Source organism: Rattus norvegicus, chromosome 4, assembly GCF_036323735.1.
Source record: "Rattus norvegicus strain BN/NHsdMcwi chromosome 4, GRCr8, whole genome shotgun sequence".
Taxonomy (NCBI): Eukaryota; Metazoa; Chordata; class Mammalia; order Rodentia; family Muridae; genus Rattus; species Rattus norvegicus.
In genome coordinates, this window is record NC_086022.1 from 8981616 (window position 1) to 9002886 (window position 21271).

The 21271-nt window shown below is 44.8% G+C and overlaps 1 protein-coding gene across 4 annotated transcripts in view; it reads right to left on the reverse strand.

Moving 5' to 3' along the window:
• The window catches only part of Dpp6 (dipeptidyl peptidase like 6), a 919475-nt gene that overhangs the window by 658396 nt on the left and 239808 nt on the right, over positions 1–21271 (reverse strand). The window contains exon 1 of one of the 4 annotated variants that reach the window (NM_022850.2): positions 13234–13654. The exons of 2 other annotated variants lie outside the window; for them this stretch is intronic. In NM_022850.2, the coding sequence (NP_074041.2) occupies positions 13234–13458 (225 nt within the window). In that variant the 5' untranslated portion in view covers positions 13459–13654. Of the gene's footprint in view, positions 1–13233; positions 20729–21271 lie in introns of those variants that run through there. One more of the 4 variants, XM_063285681.1, reaches the window with a different exon arrangement.

Genomic DNA, 21271 nt, shown 5'->3' on the forward strand with positions numbered 1-21271 from the left:
CTCCCTGCAGCTCAGGAAGAATGCTTCCACCAGCCCTGGAAGTCATATATGCCCCCATGACTCCTTGCAAGCTGTGTTGGGCCACCCATGTCCTCTGAGGTTTCTCCAACGATGGCCTTACCAAAATATCCACCAAGCTTTTCTCTTCCTTGACCTCAGGACCCATCCAATCCTGCCCTTCTCCTTTCAAGGTCGTTGGTCTGTCTTACACCAGAGGTGCCTGTGGTCTGTATCCAGAGGCTGGAAATGACAGCCAGAAATTGCCCTTACATTACACCACCTTGAGGCCCTCACTCCATGTAGGGTCCTCACTAGGTCCCATAGGATGTGCAGCAGGGGCAGCAGAGGGGCGGCTCTGTGGACTTTGTATCTGACATCTCTGCTGCTGCTGCATGGCTGCCCTGTGAATGCACAGGGATCTCAAGTCCTCCTTGGGCACAGAAAGCCATCCTGAAGTATCTCTGGTGACATGCAATGACTCTTCAGATGCCCCACAGACAATGTCTTTCCCATACTTGAGCTGGCTGCTGAACATTAGAGTTTTGCCAGGGATCGCATTTCTAGTCCTGATCTGACAGCAGCAGCAAGAAGATTTCTGTGTTTCCTTCGTTTTTAACTGTTCCGAGACCCCTTGGGGGCTGAAACCCAGTGACTAAGAGTGAATTGTTTGCAGCAACCAAGGTGGGGCTCCTAAACTTTGTCTTTTCACGACCTTTATTTCCCTAAGAAATTTTTATGCAACCCTAGGTATGCAGGCATATAAAATAGGTATTCAAATCTAACATTTACTGACAATAAGTTAGTTATAAAGAAATTTATTTTCACACAAGTCCCTGGTATGCATGTAACTTCATCATTTATGAGCACTGAAAGTAAATTTGCATGTTAATGGGGTGCTGGTTTACTTTTTACTTTTACATTTAAATAATTAAATGTTGGCTAAATAGTTCTTTGGGACATAGAACATCTTCAGTACTTTTCAGAATTGATATTTTGATTTTTATAATTATGAATTCTGAGAACATCATTTCACATAAATACATCACACAAGATGAGCTCAGAATCAAGGTTGCTGTGAAGTCAGTGATGCAACACAGTCACTGTGGCTGGAAACACCTCAGGCTCACTACATGTTGGCCTTCAGATTGCCTCCTAGTTGCTATGCATTCAGAGACCCTCTACCGCTGGCACAACTTTCATGACATCTATACCTCAAACCAGTGCTGAGTCTCACAGTTTAAGAGGCAGGGCACTGGGACACTTTGGAACGTTCTAGAATTTGTCCCAAGTGGTAGCATATTTAGAGGAAGGAGATGGTTTCTGGCTGCCTGGTAGCGTACTGCCTGAGATGTTGTGACTTCACAAGGGAGGCCTTGTCTCCACCTTCCTGCAGGGAGTGTAGATATGCAAGCATCCAATCCAAGGTAGACTGCACTCAACTCTATCTGCAGTTAGGACCCCTGCCCTACACATTTTGGTGTCTCGAAGCCCTGACATCGCCTGAGGGGCAGGTGTCCAAGTTCTTTTGCTGAGGACACAGCTACGTCAGCTCCATCCTACAAGACTGCTCTGATTACATTATCATAGAAGTGGGTGCTGTGCACAGCCAGAGAACCCCAGGCAATTTCAGAGAGATTATAAAACCCAGGACACTTTTTTTTCCTGGCAGAATCATTGCATTTGGGCGGGAATTTGAGTTTTCATCTAGTGGTGCAAGATTCAAAATACTCAAATTTGATTTCTTACCTGTCAGATAAAGATGTGATCATAGGGAGAAAAACTGTGGGTCTGTTTTCTTTCTTTCCTTCCTTCCTTTCCTCCCTCTCTTCCTTTCTGTCTTTCCTTACTTTATGTCTTTCTTCATTTTAATTATATTGAAGTAGGTAATGCAGAGTTCTGACCTTCTGTTTGTATAGAAATTGCTATCCCCGTTGGGATGTTTAGCCATTACTTCTATTCTCTGTTAATAACAACAACAACAAAATTGGCAAAGTGGATGAAGAATATTTTAACTTGTCAATTTTATTAAAACAATATAGGGCTTTATAAATGCTAAATGCTGATCCTACAAAACACATTTTGCTATTATCTCTTTCTAAGATTCAAAAAATTAATTGTCTATGTGTATGTATACATGAGTGCTGTTCCCATGGCGGCCAGAAGAGGGCATCTGAGTCCCCTACAGTTGGAGCTACAGGCAGTTATGAGGCAGCTAATTTGGGCAGCACTTCTCATACCTGCTGGGCTGTCTCTTTAGTCTCCACTCTCCAGTCTCTAGTTTAGCTGCTGTCTTCGTGATAACCACTTGCCCATCTCTTAGACTGAGCTGTCAGAAAGAACCATTGTTTATCCCAACAATCTGAAAATCAAAAGAATTCCCTTGCAGACACTGAGGAGAATCTACAGAAAAAGTTCAAAAATGCTGTTTTGGAATGCTTCCAATGTTAACATGGTTACCATGGTAACATGCTAACAGTGTAACTAACACACCAGTGGAACTAGCCTGGGTGAGACTGGGGATTGAATCCCCAACATTATATTTCAAGAGGAAACCATAATCGACAACGACAGCAACAACATCCTGGCAAATAAGGGATGGGACCACAGGTATCTCAGGTGTGGAGCCATTACTCAGTCATTTCATAGACTAATCCCTTGAGAAATCACAGGGATTGTGTGTGCCTGACAAGAGAGCCCATCATCCTTATACCCAGTTCAGCCAAGATTCTGACCAAGGACAATGGAAATGAAAAGAGGCACAAGAAATTTTATTGCATAATGCATCAGAAATCAAGAAACCCTGTAGCAAGGGAAGATCGAATGGTAGCAGGAATGGGAGTCCCGGGTATAATTCTAACCAGGGAGGATGGACTGGGTTCTTGAGAAACCGATCTTAGAGAACATTTAAACTGAGCCCGTGGTAGCAGGCAGGTGGATAAAGGTGTGTGTTGGCGGGGAGGGGAGCAGAAATCTGCAGTAGGATCAGGACTCAAGGAAGCAGGCTGTGGGAATGGACTTGGGATAGGTAAAGACATGTCCTGAGTGAGAAAACTTCCCCTATTTAAGTATGATCATGCGTCTTGGGTATCAGGCAGGGGACGCTGATACCAAGGGGCCTGGCAGTGACAGTCAAGCATCCTGGGACTCTGGGATGAAGCCCTTCAGCAGCACAGAAGCTCAGAGTGTGAGACGCTGATTTCCCTGATACAGTGCAATGCATGGAAGCTCTGAGGCAGTGGGTTAGAGCAGTCACGGGGAGGAGACTTCACCTCAAGATTCTGCTGAGCAGATTCCTGTACCAAGCTGATGGGCACCAGAAAAACAAGGTCATGAAGATACGAGGAGAAATAATGTGGGTGATTTTGCATTCAGGAAGTCCAGCTGCCCAACACAGAAGCCACAGGCCCTGCTGTACCAGCAGCTCGGTTTCTATAGAAACAGTGCCCTGCCTTCCCCAGCATCCCCTCCTTTAATAGACAGCTAACACTGAGGAAGAGCTGGGCTTGAATTTCCTATCCTTTCGGAAGTAAGGAAGAGATGCCACGTACGCCCTTTCCACATGCGTAGCAGACATTAAACATCGTCAGGCACGGCAGTAGCAGGGGAGAAGAGGATGGCATTGAAGGGAAATGTTTAGAAGAAGCTCATAACCTTCACCTCCTTAGCTGAAAACAGCCTTGGTCCAAACCCATCTATCTTGGAGGAAAGGTATGCTAAGTGCTTGGACAAGGTAATTGAATTTTTCTATACTAGAACCTTCAACCCGTAGGGCCTGTCCGAGGCCCTCGGTTGTGCTGACTACACAGCCTCCACTCAAGACTCTTGGAGGCTACATTCCTAAATGAGTTCTCACAGACATTTAGGAGACTGTCATGCACTCCTGGCCACCTAAGACTCGGCCCGACCCCTGTCATCCACCAGCTCCCCACACACTCTACATGGGCTCTTGCCTTCAGGGAGCTACAGTATTTGTGTTCCTCCCCTGCCACTGAACAAAACGCTCTCCCCTGAGAAAGGAGCTGACGTGGCCAGCATGCTCAGCTCTGCTGCCTTCCTGTGGACAGTTTCCAAGTCGGTTTATCAGAGAACTGCAAAGCTTGTGAGATAAAGGAAGGGAGGTACTTGCCTTCAAAACTCAGAAAGGGAATCAGAGAAATGGATCAATAGTTAAGAGCATTGGCTGCTGCTCTAGAGGACCAGAGTTCAATGCCCAGCACCACGTGGTGGCTCACAAGTGTTTGTAACTCAGTACCAGGGGATCTATGCCTTTTCTGACCTCCTCCAATACTAGGTAAGCATATGCTATGCATGCATACATGTGGGCAAACACCCATACACAAAATTTTTAAATTTTTAGAGAGAATTCTGTGAATCCATCATTCCATCATGACTGAGCCCACCAGGGCCCAGAAATGAAGGAAGACATTCATCCTCTGCAGCGGCCTGCTCAGGCTCGCTAGACTGTGATGAGGCTATGAACATGCTGCCCAGAATAGGTGCAGGTCCTATCTGAGCAGCATTGGCTGCAACGCCACTGCCTTCCAGAAAGACAGACAGGGAGGGAGGCACAGTAAACCAGACATTGGTTTCTCGAAGTTTCTGTCAGAGGTGCTGTGCTTTGTTTCATGGCCATGGTTTCAGGCAGCTGGAGCAACGCCTCCTCCCATCCCATTTTTACCTCACCTTCCAATCTCTCCCCTTAGCAAGGGTCTCTGACTCTAAGTGCTTGCCACACTCCCCTCCTCCATTTCTGCCCTCCTGCTCCGTGTCTGTTCCATCACAGATCATGTCTATAATATAGAGCATCCATATGTGGGACAGGAACTGAAGTCAGATGAATATATTCTGTATCTTGTGCTGAATGACTATAGAGATACATATATTGTTTATATAAGAGAGGAGACACAAGGTTACATGAATATGTTGTGAGTAACAGAATCGGGAGGCCGCCGCTGCTTGAAAGCTAATGTTCTTGTTCCATTTGCTCTGTCTATTAACTGTCTCACGATGACGAAGAGTAAGAGACAGAAAAAAAAATCACTTCCTCAATTCTTAGTTTGGACAGGAACCTATTCTCTTTATTCCACTTTTAAAAAAATAAGCATTATATTAAAACTGACTCAATCTTATCAAAGCAAGTGCTGATGCTCACATGAAATCTAACTGTTACAGAAGATTAAAATTGATTTTTACAGTGACTCTGATGATCATCAAAAACATTAGGTATCATTTGAAGTAAATAAATCTCTGTGTGTGCATGAGTATGTGTGTGCATGTGTGCGTGTACGTACGTATGTGTGTGTGTGTGTGTGTGTGTGTGTGTGTGTGTGTGTGTGTGTGTGTGTACCTGCAGAAGCCATCAGAGGACATCTGATCCCTTAGAGAAGGAGTTACGGTGGCTGTGAGCTCCTCAGGAAAAGCAACAAATGCTCTTAACCACTGAGCCATCTCTTCAGTCCCATGTCTAAGTCACTGACATAATTAAGTTAATTTCCCAACTTAAGAACATGACATACACAGAAAAGAAAGGTGAGCAGAGGAGCCCAGCAATCTATAAGATTCGTCTGCTGTCATTGACCTGATTGCATTCGTAGTCCAGTCATCTGTAAAACTAGAGCTATCAATTTAAAAAAAAAGTCCACCCAAAATAAGTTTAGAGCTGGACCACTTTGAGGAAAAACACAGCACAAGCTGTTTCTGGGAAAGGGCGCGTGTGTTTACATCGCTGTGAAATCAAATCAATAAGCTTGAAATGGAAGAAAACCGTGACACTGCATGCAGGTCCCACTGTGCCCTTAACATTCAATTTATTAACCAGAGTTTAATTTTAAAGGGATCACAGGATTATTATTTTATAGGCAACACTGCATGAGAGGATCGATATCACACACTGAGGGGAGCACTTCTCCTGCACTTGATTAATGAATTATTATCGTCGGAGTAATTAAAAGGAGCAGGGTCGGGTACAATCAGCATGTACATCTCACTCAGCAGCTCCTGCCAGTTGCTCACAAAAATGAAACTCATTCATCAATCGGGCTGCAAAAGATAAAAAGCTTTGAGTAAGAAATTAAAAAGTTCTACTTTACAGAAGGAAAAAAGGACCCCCAGGGCCAACACCTAGGAGCCACCCTTTCCACCTGGTGATATATATGTATCAAAGAAAGTTCATCTCACGTGGAAAAATGAGCCAACACCATAGACACAAACTTAATATCCCGAAGTTCTAATACTCCAGGTCTTCTTAACCTATAGGTAATATAAATGTGCTGGCAGCAATTAGAGAACATTAGCCTGCCATGTAAATTTGGCTTCATACCCACCTCAAAGTCTCTCACTGCCAACAGCTCATGTCCCCCGGGAAGAGATCACTTTCCTGCTTCACAAACACATCTTTTTTATTCTTCCAGCTTTAGAGAGCAAAAGCTTGTTAACCTGTCAGAATCTGTTTGCTGTGGTTCACGGTTAACAGCTGACCCACCCAGTAACAAGTCACGGCAGCCTGTTCTTGTTAATGTTGTTGATGTGGACTGCAAAGGTTGAGTCCCTGTCCTGTGTTGCTCCCATCTCAGGCGACCGTGCAGGTAGACCTTGCAGGTGACACGGGACGGAGTGGTGCTGCCTGCGCCTTGAAGGGGCAGAGCAAAGGGGAGGCATCTTTGAGCCTGTGTTTGGCTTCTCCTCACTCTACATCTTTGTGCAGGGCAATGTGCTAGTTTTCCACAGCTCTTCAGCTTCCTGCTTGGGCCTTACACTTTTTACAGTACAGTGTGAATTCTCCCTCCTTCCTTCCCTCATTCCCTAATTCTCTGAGCTCCCCTTGGAGGGAAGAATTTTGTATGTCCTTGCTATGCACATAGCATAACTCCAACCAATTTTTATTGAAAGAATTTATAGTGAAGCTAAGTGACCATTTGCTTTACCTGAGCACTGGTGTTTCCAGTGTTAAATACATTCTACAGTAAAATTTTAAATAAAATTTAGATTTTTAAAATATATTTAATAAAATATTATGTCCAGCACTGAGATATGAGATGGTGTGACAGGAAGATAAGGGGGGCTTCATAGCTCACCCAATGAAAATTGTATTACAAGAAAGAAACCTGGACACGGGGAATGTGGCTTTTGTGAGCTTATGCCGTTTCAATTGTAATTAGTGACTTATTCATGCAGATATTCTGTTATAATCTCCAAAGCTGTTGACATGTCTTAAGAGAGCTTAGTAGAGCAATCAGTTATTCCACAGCCCTTGCAACTCTAGAATTACCCACTTCAAAAATAAAGGCAGATTATCTTCAGAGAAGTGCATCCTGGGTAACACAGCTGTCTGCATAATCTCTGGTGAGAGCCACAGGACACGCCATGTCCCCTTTGCATGAAGAAAGCATGGAAGGGGAGAAATAGACAGCAGACATCCAAACTTTAAAGGGCAGGAGAATAGAAGAATTTACCAAAGGACTAAGAGCGAGATCAGAAAGGGATCAAAAGAGGAGGGCAGGAAGAGATAGGGAGATGGAGGGAGGGAGAGGCCATGGAGGGGGTAGGAACAGAAGAGAAGGAGGGAGAAGAGGAAGGAGGGGGGATTCACACAGTGCTGTGAAAAGCACAAGGCCCAAAGCTTTGAGAAGCAGAGTGGTTGTCCTCTAGAACAGAAGTTAGGATGGCACCAAGACAAAAGAAAAGTCATGTGACTGCACTGACATCTCATCATGAGGTGGACAGCACGCCTATGTCATCCTGTGTGCAGGCCATGTCATAGCCACACTCAGAATGTGAATCTCCACCCAAGTCAGATGAGGCAAAGACTGCTGCGGACAGGAACAGGAACTAGTATCAAGACCCATGTATGAGAGTTGTGGGGAAAAGGAGAAAGCATGCCAGGGGAGGGGTGAGACTCTGGACTTCCCCCTTACATTTGGTTGTTTGCAGAAGGTAATAAACTATCCCTGTAGCTACTAGGTCCAGTGAGCACCCCCACAGTACACCTGCCCTGCAGCCCCTACTGATGTCCAGATTAAGGTACACTGCAGCACTGGGTGCCTTCTTGGTCACAGCTCCAAATGACCCCTTCTTCCATGTACCCATTCTGGGAGTAGGTATCCTAGGTATTGCTAATGTCATGATGAGGGGGTCCTGGGAAGGAGAAGACTGAAGGAATGTTTAGTCATTTTTAAAAATCATGTTTGGAGAAACAAAAAAATCACAACACTGGTAAAAAAAATATTCAGAATATATGGACATTTTTGTGGTACCAAGCTGCTTAAGAAGCCAGTCACAAAACTGACAAGTCCCAAGGGCATAAGATATCACACCACTGAAGGATCAGGGCAGAGGAAATATAAGATGGGCTCAGGGCTAAAGAGGACATGCAGAATGGAGAACTTGGCCTGTTGGGCTGACTGACATCATGGGTAGTGGCTGTCATTGAATCTCAGCTTTGACTGGTTTGTGGTTTTAAAATCAGGCTGCCGGCACGTTAACATCATTAGGAAAATCTGAGTCACCAAGAATGAAGGAAGCCTTGCCACTGCAGGAGGACCACAGTGGCAGTGTGTAAGACCCCTAAAGCCATTGCAGAGACCGGAGAGGAACATTCAAGGACAATCCTGACAAACGCTGATATTTTAAAATGAGTCACAGTTAATTCCAACAGCAAGTCACCAAATTTCACTAAAAGCAACTTTCAGCAGCTTTTAAGACTCAACTTATTTTTAACTCTACACAATGATTTTTAAATAAAATTGACTAATGGCTTCTCAAAGGGGGTTTCCAACTAATTGGCTTTGTTTAAATAAGTGTAAAATTGACAAGGAAACTGATTACAAATGAAAGATTCTAGGACAGCCCCACCATCTTAGTTTCTTGTCACTGTGCTGAAACACCTTGACAGTAGCAATCTAAGGGAGAAAAGGTTGCTTTTCAATCACATTTTCAGGGTGCACTTTATTGTGGCAGAGAAGGCACACCAATGGAGTTTGAGATAAACAGTCACATGGCATCCAAGTCAGGCTTCAGACTGCTGAAGGCTGGTCCTCAGTTCACTTTCTCCTTTTTATATATGATCTTAGTCTAGGGAATGGCAATGCTTATGTTGGGTGGGTCTACCCAACTCAACTAATTCAACCAAAATTAAAATAACCCCCCACAGGTATACCCCGTGGCCTCTCTTTCAGGCTATTCCAGATTCCATCAATTTAGTTGTTGTGATTAACCACGATACCATCCAAAGAGGCTGTCTGTGGACCTGCACAGGTTACAGGTCATAAAGGGGCTGTCTGTGGACCTGCACAAGTAATAGGTCATTGATTATAAACAGTGTCATAGTATATGCAGTTGGGTTATTTCTTTGTTCACCACTAGACCCTTAATGTTAGTGTAGGAGTGTCTGTGCACATTTTATTAGATTTTTATCTGGGCGAGTCTCTACAACTCTCTTAAACTCTGTGGAAGTCACCTGCTCTCAATCATGCAAATAATTTCTTATTTTACTTAATTTTTAAAGAATGTATAAGAGACAGACAGACAGAAAGAAAGACAGACAGGAAAACAGGGGTGCAGCACAGTGCTTCTTTGGAGGTTGGAGAACAGCTTCAGGTGTTACTCCTTTCTTTTCACTTTATTTGAGTCAGTGCCTCTCCTCGTTTGCTATGGCATGCACCAGGATATCCAGCCCACAGGCTTCTGAGGATTCTCCTCACTCTACCACCTATCCCTATATAGGACCACTGAGATTCTAGTCAGGTACTCTACTGTGGTAAACTTCTATATGGGTTCGAGGGATAAGAAGGTCTTTGTCACTATGACCAAATGTATTTAAAATTTAAAATCGTTATTAATAAATGTGAAAATAATTTTAAAAAAAGAAGGTCTTTGTCCTTGTGTGGCAAGCTTTTTACGTGTGGAGTCTTTTCTCAGTCTTTATGTTTGTTTGTGAACATGCTTATGTACTATACAATTTTTTATCTCCCTTCTCCATTTCTGGGTCTAAGGGTAAGATAATGTAAAACCTAATGCATACTAAAGATATGTGACTTACCAGCATCAGATACCTGGGACAGGGAAACTGCAGTTTTTGTTTGTTTGTATGTTTTTGGCAACAGGACACTACCAGTTCAGGTCATCTGGGACAAAGAACACCAATTGAAGAATTTGTCCATCAGGTTGGGCTGTCAGCTATTCTGTGGGGCATTTTCTTGACTAGCAATTGATGTAGGAGGACCCAGTCCAAAGTGATGGTGTTACCCTTTGGCTGTGGCCCTAGGATGTGTAAGATAAAGACTGAGCAAGGCATGAGAAGCAGGAAGTGTTCCTCCTTGGCTTCTGCTTCAGTTACTGCCTCCAGGTTCCTACCCTGACTTTCCTTAGTAATGGATTATGACCTGAGATTTGTAAACTTAAATAAACCCTTTCTCCCCCAAAGTGGTTTTGTTCAGTGTTTTATCTCAGCAACAGAAAGACAACTAAGACACTACATACTGCAACAGATGTGCCTGACTGGCAGAACACAGATTCAGGATGAGGTCACCAGTCTAGTATTAAGTCTGCTCACTCAGACACAAGCGATGGAGATTTTACTATGAGCTAATGCAGAGAGATTTCAGCACTCTGGACAGCTCCAGAGGGATCCCTGAGCTCCTCAGGGAAAAAGACACACACACATACACACACACACACACACACACACACACACACACACACACACACACACAGCGTGTTCCTGAGCAAAGCAAAGTGGTCCAAAACAGTCACATATCTGCTTTCTGGTTTTGAGGGGGTGGTGGTATGTAACAGGAGTCATACCTAGCAGTCTTTTTAAACACAAGAACTTTATCAGTTACCTTTAATTGTAAGCAAACTGTAGCCTCTGTTCTTGGAAAAAAGATGGTTTTATTTGTGTGTTTGTCTCTTGGTACATGTTTTGCCAGTTTTAAAAAGGGAATTTTTAAAACTGAGGCTACATTTAACTTTATGTTATTAGTTCAACTCTACATCTGAAACTTAATGCTTCCTTGGAAGTAAATACCATGGTGCTTCTCATATAGGAAGTGAGAAGGTTGATGAGAATGTAAGCCAACCTGTTCATCACCTCACATGACTATTTGCGTTGATTTTGTGGTTAGAGCAGCTAAAATCTACTCACGTATCATGACTCCTCCACATGCCAGTTATACTAACTACAAAACTCCCGATGAACACCCCCCTCCATGCTTCTTCATCCCACACAACTGCTACTTTGTAGAAAGGGTATTTGCTTATTATAACCTAATAATGGAAAAACATACACCACAGAACCCTAAACACACTTGGCCAATGCCCGTGTGCATGGTTGCACACATATACACATTTCTTGTTTTTGCAGGACACAGAGTGTTGGAACTTGGTGTATCTGAGTTGGAGGAAGGCACCCTTCAGAACTCTCATGGTGGATGTCAAACTCCAATACCCTGCTCTGATGCTGCCCTCAGATGTGCCTGAGAAGCAGTTCTAGCTGTGCATCAGAATGAAAAGAGGGAGCTGCCAGCTCTGCACTAGGATCTTAAAAAACAAACAAACAGACCCAATCCAGATGGGCGGAGACCAGCTGGTGCTCCCTGCACGGTCTGTCCTTTCTGCTAGCGACATCTAGAGCCTGCTTAGCAAAGCAAACTCACTCCAGACCCATAATCCAAAGCTTTTAAGCCAGATTTCAGTGTGTGTGTGTGTGTGTGTGTGTGTGTGTTTCTTGCCTGAATTGCAACCCAGTTATGTCCACAAGATGCTAAGTAAACAGAACGCTCCAGAATTATTTGTTGCTCAATACTACCCTCAAAGAATTCTAGTTCTTTAAATCAGATGTCAATAATTTGTCCCTTTTCCTCAAGACTGGTCCAGGGGAGTGAGGGACATTGGTCTGTGGCATCTTTTTATAGCCAGGGGACTCTGGAAATGACCAGGAAAAAAAATGCATAGTGCATAGCTGTGGGTGGGTCTCACACCAACTCCTGTCACTTCTGTGGCAGTTCCTATGTCATCATAAAACAACACAAAACCAACAATTAACGGTAGCATGGCCTCCCATGTAAGATGTGGCACTTGAGACCCCAACACTCATGGGAACATTATCGCTCCTGTAGATCTCTTGCGCCAAAACTTAACTAAAGTCTTGCTACATGAGACCCTACATGTCTCATGGTCACACTTCCTGGTCCCTCCAGGGTGACGTGCTGCCCTTCTCTGTAAGAGTGAAGGAGACTAAGAGGTTTGTGCAGTGACCCAGGTGCTACAGAACCACACTGAAAAGGAACCCAGTAACCCCTCAGACGTTGCACAGCTGTCTCTACGGGCTGGTCTCTACAGGCTGCTGCAGCCAAACCAGACCTGCCTGCCTGAGGGCTCAACTGCGAGTTGCCTTTTAAATTCTCCGTCCCTAAAGGCCCTAGTGACACAGACTGCTGGGAGGTATCAGTACAAGACCTTTGACCTATTTCTGTGGCCACCCGTACCCTGAAAGAATCCTTTATTACTAGGTGGATATGCAAATTCAGTCTTTGAAGTCCAGACTTCCAGCCTCAAGAGGAAGAGACCTATCTGAGAACTTCTTAAGGAAGGAGCATGGTCCAGGTAGAGTTGCTGGACCACAGCTTGCCACCCCGATCAGCTTGCGCGGTGAGAGCTGTATTAGGCCTGGGCTCTGAAGCTAGGACTTTTTAAAAAGGGCACCGTAGGTCTAATCCTATGGGTGTAGAGAGAAGGTGTCTGGGGACAGTGAAAAGGGGGCAGAGTGGAGAGGAGAGAAGGGCCACCTCGTTTGGATAGTTGCAGTGACAAGTGGTAGGAAGATAAAAGCAGCCCGAACTAGCTGTTCCCTGAGCCATAAAGCAGGAAAATAAACCTAAAACACAACTCCTAGCATACACACATCTAATTCCCTCCTTGAGAACCACAGCAGGCTGTGGTTACAAACAGACATCCACGCATCTAGCGAATTCCAAGCATAGTCCACATCCCAGCAGGCGCAGCTCCTAAACCCTTCCTGTTCCAGCTACCAACTCCTAGCCACCACCACCACACAGATCTGCTCGGGATCTTGGTGACTGAGCTCAGGAGCCAAGGAGAGAGTCTGAACACGCTCTTGCACAGCAGGAGAGAACGCAAAGAGAGACGCAGGGGACCCCGAGACCCTTAGGACTCGTCAGGCCTGTGCATCCCTCCGATGCTCCCACCCCCGCCACCCACCCACCACGATGCTCTTACGTCCTCCTCGTCACAGTCGCTCCGCGCCTGGTACTGGAACCGGGGCCGGCCACCAGCACCGCCGCGCTCCCGAGGTGCCACCGCCTGCGCCTGCGGCCCGAGGGGCTTCGAGCCGGCGTCCTCCTCCGGCCCCTGGCCACCCAGAAGGTGACTGGCCTCCGGGGGCGCCGGGAAGGAGCGCGAGGTGTTGATCTTGCCGGTGAACCTTTGGTACAGCGAAGCCATGGGCCGCCGCTCTGCGCTAGCTCACTGGTTAGGATGCTTCGGAAAAAAAAATTTCCTTTCTCTCTGTCTCTCTTTCCTCTCCCCACCCCCTCCAACAGAAAAGGGAGAAGGGGGGAAAAGGAGGCGGTGGAGAAAGAAAAAAGACGAGCCCTGCCGCTCCGCGCCACTCGCGAGTCGAGTCGCCTGGGTGCTGAGCGACTCTGCCTGGCTCAGCTTCTCCGCCCCCTCCCCGGCGGCACGGAAGCCAGGGGTCGGAGTGATCGCTTTCTCTTTCTGCTTTGCTTTTTTTTTTTTTTTTAAAGTCCTTGCCACGGCCACGTTCGGCCTTACCAAAGAGATGGAAGAAAGGGAAAACACCAGAAGCACACCAAGGGAGGGGGGATGTCTAGGCCCCATTATTTGGCAACACCTAGATACCAGCTCATCTTCAGGTCCCGCCCTGGCCCCTTGCAGCTCCTCCTCTCCCTTCTCAGCAGGGTACCCAGCTTCCGCTGTGGTGATGGCACCTGGTGAGTTCCAGTCCCAGGAAGCTGGAGGTGGGGGTTCAGAGCTGGGCGAGAGCAGGTACTCCCACCTAGTAATGTTCTCCTGGCTTTGGGTCTTTGGTAAACTTTGACAAAGACCCTGGAGATCCTGGGGTAGGAATGCAGTTGAAGGGCATTGAAGGAGCCATGGAAAAGAAGGGAGGCCTGTAAGGAGTAGGCGCAGGGAAGCATTTGTTCCCGGACCCGCCCTCCTTCCATCACCTAGGATAAAAAAAAATTTTTTTTTCTTTTGATCTTCTGAAGAAGGAAAGGCAAGTCTAGAACAGGCGACAGAACTCCTGGTCAGGCCTAGTTCAAGCTTCAGGAATAACGCCTTTCCAGGGTACTTCTGGCTCCAGCCTGCCTGTCTGTGTGTAAATACAGGGAAATGCTAAAGCGCTTGGAGGTCAACAATCTTTCCAAACCTTGTTCCACCCCATTTTGGCATTGAGACGCAGTGAAAGGGACCCTTTGACACTAAGTGCTGTGCAGCACACAGGGCTTCCAATAACAAACTCATTTTGGTGCATTCGAGCGTGCTCAAGTGCCCCCGTGTGGAGAGATGCGCAAATTGTGTCTGACTGTTAGTCTAGGCCGTGTCTGCCATCTCCCTCTTCTTGCTTCCTGATTCCTCCCTGTAGGCTTCTGGAACCCATGTTTTTCTTGGGCTTCTGGCCACTACTAGCTTTTGGCTACTCCACCTCCTCCATCTCCTGATGCAGACCTTTGTGGTTAAACTTGGAAAAGCTATCTCATTCCATGCCCCAACATCACCATGGGTTGGGACTTTGAAGAGACTCACAGGAATTCTAACAACTGCCCAGAGTTTCAGCTGCCCCCACTACACACACACACACACACACACACACACACACACACACACACACACACACACACACACACACACACACACACACACGAACAGTGAGTCCATTTGACTTCACCCTCCACCCCGTGGTGCTCCATGAGCCTCTCCAGCTTCCCAGTTAATGCTGAGAAATTTAAAAACATAGGGCAGACAGCAACTCAGAGGGACTGGCTGGCAGAGGACCTCCAGTGCTCCGCGGCTCAAGCGCAGCGAGCCCCCTCCAGAGCCCTCAGGTGGAGGAAGCTGGGCTGTACTGGTTAACTCTGGCTTCTGCTGTAACTGCCTACCATTCCTTCCAGCCTCTCTTTCCCAAGTTCTCAACGCAGAGGTTCATTTTCTATAGAATTTTGTTGGCCTATCCTGTGAGCCACAGCTGTTGGGTCCACCTCGAATCCACGGGTACGAAAGCATATGAGAGACATTCCCCTTTATGAAGAAACAGAAAGTGTTTCAGGCTGCACTCCAGCTGCTGCAGGACTTGTTAAGTGTGGAACACCACTAAAAGTCTGGGGTGGGAGAACGCTGCCCACCATACCACATTCGCATTAATCACTGAATGATTATAAGAACATTACACTAAAAGTGCCATCCAGGAAGCCCTGGCTCCCAGACCTTCACAAGGAAGGTTGCTCTGCTAGGAAGGGCCTCGCAGGGGTTCACATCCACTGCAGCTGAGGATTCTGACTTTACTGCCATGGATGTCCCTGGTGTCTTTCTTATTCTACATGAAGGACACATGGTCACTGTTCTACAAGAGGAGCAATAACTTTGATATGTTAATACACTTACGCAAAGTGTAGAAATCATATCGGCTATTGTGTCCAAAACTTTATAGATAAGAGCTTGTTAAACATTGTGAATTAATGATAGAATTCTAAAGAGCTACTTTAATTTTTGTTGTAATTATGTGTTTCTGCATGAGCATGTCCATGTGAAGGAGGCACCCTGGGAGACTGGAAGTGTCAGATCTCCTGGAGTTAGACTTACAGGCAGTAGTGAGCATCCTGACATGGGTGCTTGAATCTCGACTCAGGTCCTCTTTAAGAGTGTTACGTGCGCTTAACAGCTGAGCCATGTCGCTAGCACACAGATTGAATCGGTTATTTAATGGTGACTTCAATAAGTTGATAGAAAGGGTAAGTTTGTCTCGACATTCAAGACTTATTTTTCTCTGATGAATCTGTAAATATTCAACTTTGGTCAAAGTTTAAAATTCAAATTAAGTTACTCTGAAAATAAAGCATATTCCTATTATGAAACATATTAAACATATTACGAAACAAAAAGCCATAAAAACATACAATCATGGAAAGAATTAAAGTAAAATTTTCTATCCAGAGAGGCAAATCTGGAGTAAGAACAAGGAGAAACAGAGAAGATGGGAGGGGGAGGAGACAGAGCCTGACCAGTCTGGCTTGAAAGAAACAGAGGTCCGGGAGCTGGAAAGAGCTATGTGTGTGCAAAGCATCCCTTGGATGGAGGCGTACAGCTAAGTGGACAACTTGGCCATATTCTTTTGACCCTCGGCAGTGAGCACAAAGCATGCAGGGCCATTTTAAGGGATGTTTTGACTGTGAAGCCATGAACTTATGGTAGTTTACGGGCAGATCCAGTCTTCCCCTACACGTGGGCACTCAAACTGCACAGCATATTGCGAGGCTGCAGCACTGTAAGACTGAGCAGGCCAATACTGTATTGTGAGTGGGGTAACAGGGATTTGGAGAAAGATGAACTTGTTGCTTATGACATGTAATTAATCAAGTCTGGTACCTGGGAACCCCTCCCCAACAACATAAGGAATGAGGTGTTGTGAGGGAAAAAAGCCAGTCGGCTTTTGAACAGATTGTAGTGTCTTGGGAGGAAATAGGTCAAAGTACCCTTGCTCAACTTGACTTTGGCCATCCAGTTTGTGAAATAAAAACTCTAGGGCAGTTGAGAAGGCTCAGCAGTTACATGGGCATATTTGCCACCAAGCCTGATAACCTTCATTTAATCCCCACATCCCACACAGTACAATGGAACTGATTCTTGCAAGTTGTGCTCTGACCTCCACAAGTGTGTTATAGAACACAAGAACACACACACACACACACACACACACACACACAGAGAGAGAGAGAGAGAGAGAGAGAGAGAGAGAGAGAGAGAGAGAGAGAGAAACAGGTGGAACAAAAACATTAAACTATGAAACCCTTAAATAACCAGGGGAAAGATTCAAACAAACCTTTCTGCCTAGAAAGGCAGATGTGAGGCTTAAGCTGCACTGTGGTGAATGGATGAAATATGTTGGCTTATTTGTGGACTATTTCTAGTCAAGATTTGCGCTCCTTGTTACTGTTTAAAACCAATGTCTGCCTGTTCTCTCTGTGCCTTATGATTTTGTGTCTGTGCACATTGTTCCCTGGAATAGGCTTATAAACAAGCATGAGACATCACCCAATGCAGCAGATGTTACAGATGTTTTAAACCGACAACAAAGGAACCTCAAAAGACTCTGACTTTTTCTGACCACTCATATTGGAGATACAAAATGGCCACAGTAGCACACCCTGAAGGAGCTTCTCTCCCGAGGCATTAGGCATCTGTACTTTCAGATAAGAGCACTCTGATAAGTGAAACAAACACTGGCTATCCACAGTGTTAAAACACACAGGAGAAGCACATTCCTAACTTCAGATCACCAACCCTCCTTCTGCTATATCTGCCTGCTTTTACAAGATGACTAGTAAGAAGGAGCTAGGCTGTAGACGCTGCAGATTCCCAACAGGGACAGACATACATAATCACACAAAGGAGTTGGTAAATTCTGCACTCAGAAAGTCTGAAAGGCAAAGTGGGAATCTAACTATTTCTCAACTATTCAACATATTTAAATATCAATATGTTTTAAAGAAAAAGACGTACTTTAACTCAATTAAAAACTTGCTGTAAAACCAGCCAAGTTTTTTTTTTTTTTTTTTTTTTTGGTTCTTTTTTTTGGAGCTGGGGACCGAACCCAGGGCCTTGCACCAGCCAAGTTTTAATCTCTCTTCAATTCTTTCTGCATTTGAGTGATGTTTTCTTCAACTGCTCATTTTTGGAGAGGAGGGGTTGGGAAGAAAGTAAGAGACCTCAGTAAAGTTGAATACACAGGACTCTAATTGTAAGCCATTTATTTCTAGCCTTACGATTCATCTTTGAGGCAAGCCATCATTTCCATACTCAAACCATGACAGACTGGGCTATTAGCTAGCAGACATCCTCTCACCCACAAGAGTTTCAGAGCTATGACCTTTGCCTGACTGATGACCTTGGGATTGGCTATGTGACTGACATGCAGGAATGAGCATGCTGCAGGCAGAGACCTGGTGGGCACCTGTGTCACTGACTGACCTTTACACTATAAGGACACTTGCCCCATGTTAGCTGCTGCCACTTGTACCTGGACCCAATTCCTAAGCTGTGGTCATGCCATGCATTAGAGAAGCACAGAGAAAAGGCATCTAGCTGTGCTTAGTGTGGAGCAGCCAAACTCCAGTTCATTAGCATAGAACCAAGGCTTGGATAACTTCATGTATAATCAGCTGCATTCGGGGTTAATTTGTTACAAAGCATGCCATGATTGATAGCTAACTAAACAACAACAACAACAACAACAACAACAACAACAACAACAACAGCCCAGTCTGTGCACCCACTGAAAGAGCATTCCTAGTAACACTACATGCAATTCATGTCTTTGCTCAGAAAGTATCTGAATGCCTACTATGTGCTGCTTTTGCTGTGTTGTGAAGTGGAAATGATGAACTAAACCAAACCTGTGGTCATGAAGACCAGACAACAGGCCTCTATCAGATGAATGGTTTTCATGAGTAGACTCTCATACTTACCTTAAAAAATGGAAGGATGCAGCTTCTCCATTTGTTCACAGATACACACTACTGGTCTCATCAGGATGTGATGCCAGAAACAACCAGATTGCAGGTGTGTTCTTTACAGAGCCTGCCTTTTTACAGTGTGGTCATTGTCAACTCACTGAGAATTGTAGAGTTGCACCAGCTTCCACTGGGGACATATTAGGAATACAGGTACTAGAGTTACACCCATTCTACAGATGCTAGGGTTATACTCATTCTAGACCCATCCAAACAAAGAGCTGGACGGACAGCTTGAGATCTGTTCTGAAATGGCCCTCTGTGGAAACCTAGTGACCACTCAAGGGTAAGAAGTACCCTAGGCAAGTTGAAGTGCCAGTGTATACTGAATGAGTCTCCAAGCTCTGTATTCTCAAGAAAAGACCCATGTCCTTAAAGGATCCAATAAGGATTCTCCTGAAGGTTAATTATATTTATTTAGTGTTTATGTGTGCATCCCTGTGGAGGCTAACTTGCAGGAGTCAGTTTTCTCCTTCCACTATGTGGGTCCCATGAACTGAACTCAGGTGATCAGATGGAGCAACAAGCATCTTCACTCAGTGAACCATCTATCCAGCCCGGGGAGAAAAACTTTTAAAAAAGCCCTTTTCTCATTGACGTGGTGTTAACTCAGTGGCTCATTCTAGAATGGAGGGCATGACTATCTTCTCCTTGAGTTGACCTGCCCTCTGGAGTGAAAGGGAAGAATCCATTCCTATTGATGCCTTTCTCAAGAGACATTTTGACATTGTGCTTCAAAACCGAAGAGCCTCTCCCATTCTGCCAAAATGCATGCAATTTGGCAGAGATAGCGGGAGAACTGCAAAGGGGGGAAAGGCTTACTTTCAAACAGATTCCATTAAGAAGCTATCAGCACCTCTGTGTGGCCTTGCTGTTTAGTTAATTCAATAAAGAAAACCTGTCTTTAATTAAAAACCAATAAATGTAATAAACATATTTAAGTCAAAAACCGACTTCTATGAACTTAATTTTCCTGAACCTGCTCTGTAAAAGTCCATTAAAATGTTCAGAATAAAAATCCAATGTCATTACATTTTTCACTGTCACTTAAGAACCACTCCAAATGTCCATGGCAAACCTGCAGGTTATGCAATGGCTGCTGCCATCTGAGCTAGCTCAGTAGACTTACTTGAATTTCAGTGCATTGTGTGGACAGAGGTGGAACACAGTATCTATATGTAAATACTCATGTTCATGGGCTGGTAGTGAAGCACATGTATGCTTCATGTGGTCACATCCTCGTGAATAAAAGCAAAAGCTGTCAGTGAATAGCCTGACTCATGCATATGTGGGTGTGCCTGTAAGGAGAGCTGGTGGCTTCTCCTTAATGAAAACAGATTCTATTAGGAACAATAAAAGCGAAAGGAAGCTGCCCATTTCTTGTGGGTAATTCAATCCCGTGGACTGCAACCCTATCCATTCTACTCCACCCACTGCTCAACAGTTTCCTCCTCATAAAGATTAAAACTGATTTGTCTAAACAGCTAATTGCATTTCAAATCATAGTAATTTGGAACGCAAAAAAGTAATTCCCCTTACAATGACTTATATTTATATTTTGCTTGACAGGTAAACAGAAATTGCCAGTTGGCTAAATAAATCCATTAGTCATGTAAGCCTGTAGTTTGAACAGCTCTTTTCCTCACAGAGGGCAACAAATAGATCCACTCTGCACCACAATAGGATGAGGTAGGTCCCATTTGTTCCTGCCTCTTGATTTGAGTTCCCAGTAGCCCTATTTCCTTAGTCCCCTCAGCATCCCACCTACAGTCACCACCATTACATTGCTTTATAACCCAACAATACTCAAATGGCATCATTTCTACAGAGCCCTTTCTATCTCTGTGGGGAAAGTTGGGTAAATTAACACTTGCAAAGGGCTTTGAAGGATTCTAGCCCTCTTGGGATAAAGTCACGGAAGAATGAAGTCATATTTACAGCTGTCTTTCAGTGCTCTGAAACCCCAGCACCCCTTAGCCAGGCTCAACTCCAAATGAGATGGAGATGAGTGGGGGTGGCATCAGGGGTGCTGGGGTTTCCAGTACAGTCAAGTCATTAAGCATTTCTTAAATAAGCAATTTATCTTTGTAACATAAAATTATCACATTCAAGATACAGCATAAAATAGAACACAGAAGTTGTAGGTATTCTAAGACAAAACACAGAAGTACCTGCAGGGAGTTCTCCACAGAGTACAATGCAGCCATTGACAATTCATGGCATCTCAGATGTGTAGAGCATCCGAGGATTAAGCCACACCCAGCCTTGGTTTCTATGCTGAATGAAAGTGGACTGATAAAATGTCTAAAATTAACTTATGTAGCTACCAGAAGAAGCTCACCAGAAGCCACCCATGTTCTTCTACTTCACATTGCTATCTTTGATCACTTATAAAATTGTGTACACACACACACACACACACACACACACACACACACACCACACACACACACAAATGTATATGACCATGGTGGTTAGAAGATTGTGCCAAAGACTTAGAACTGGAG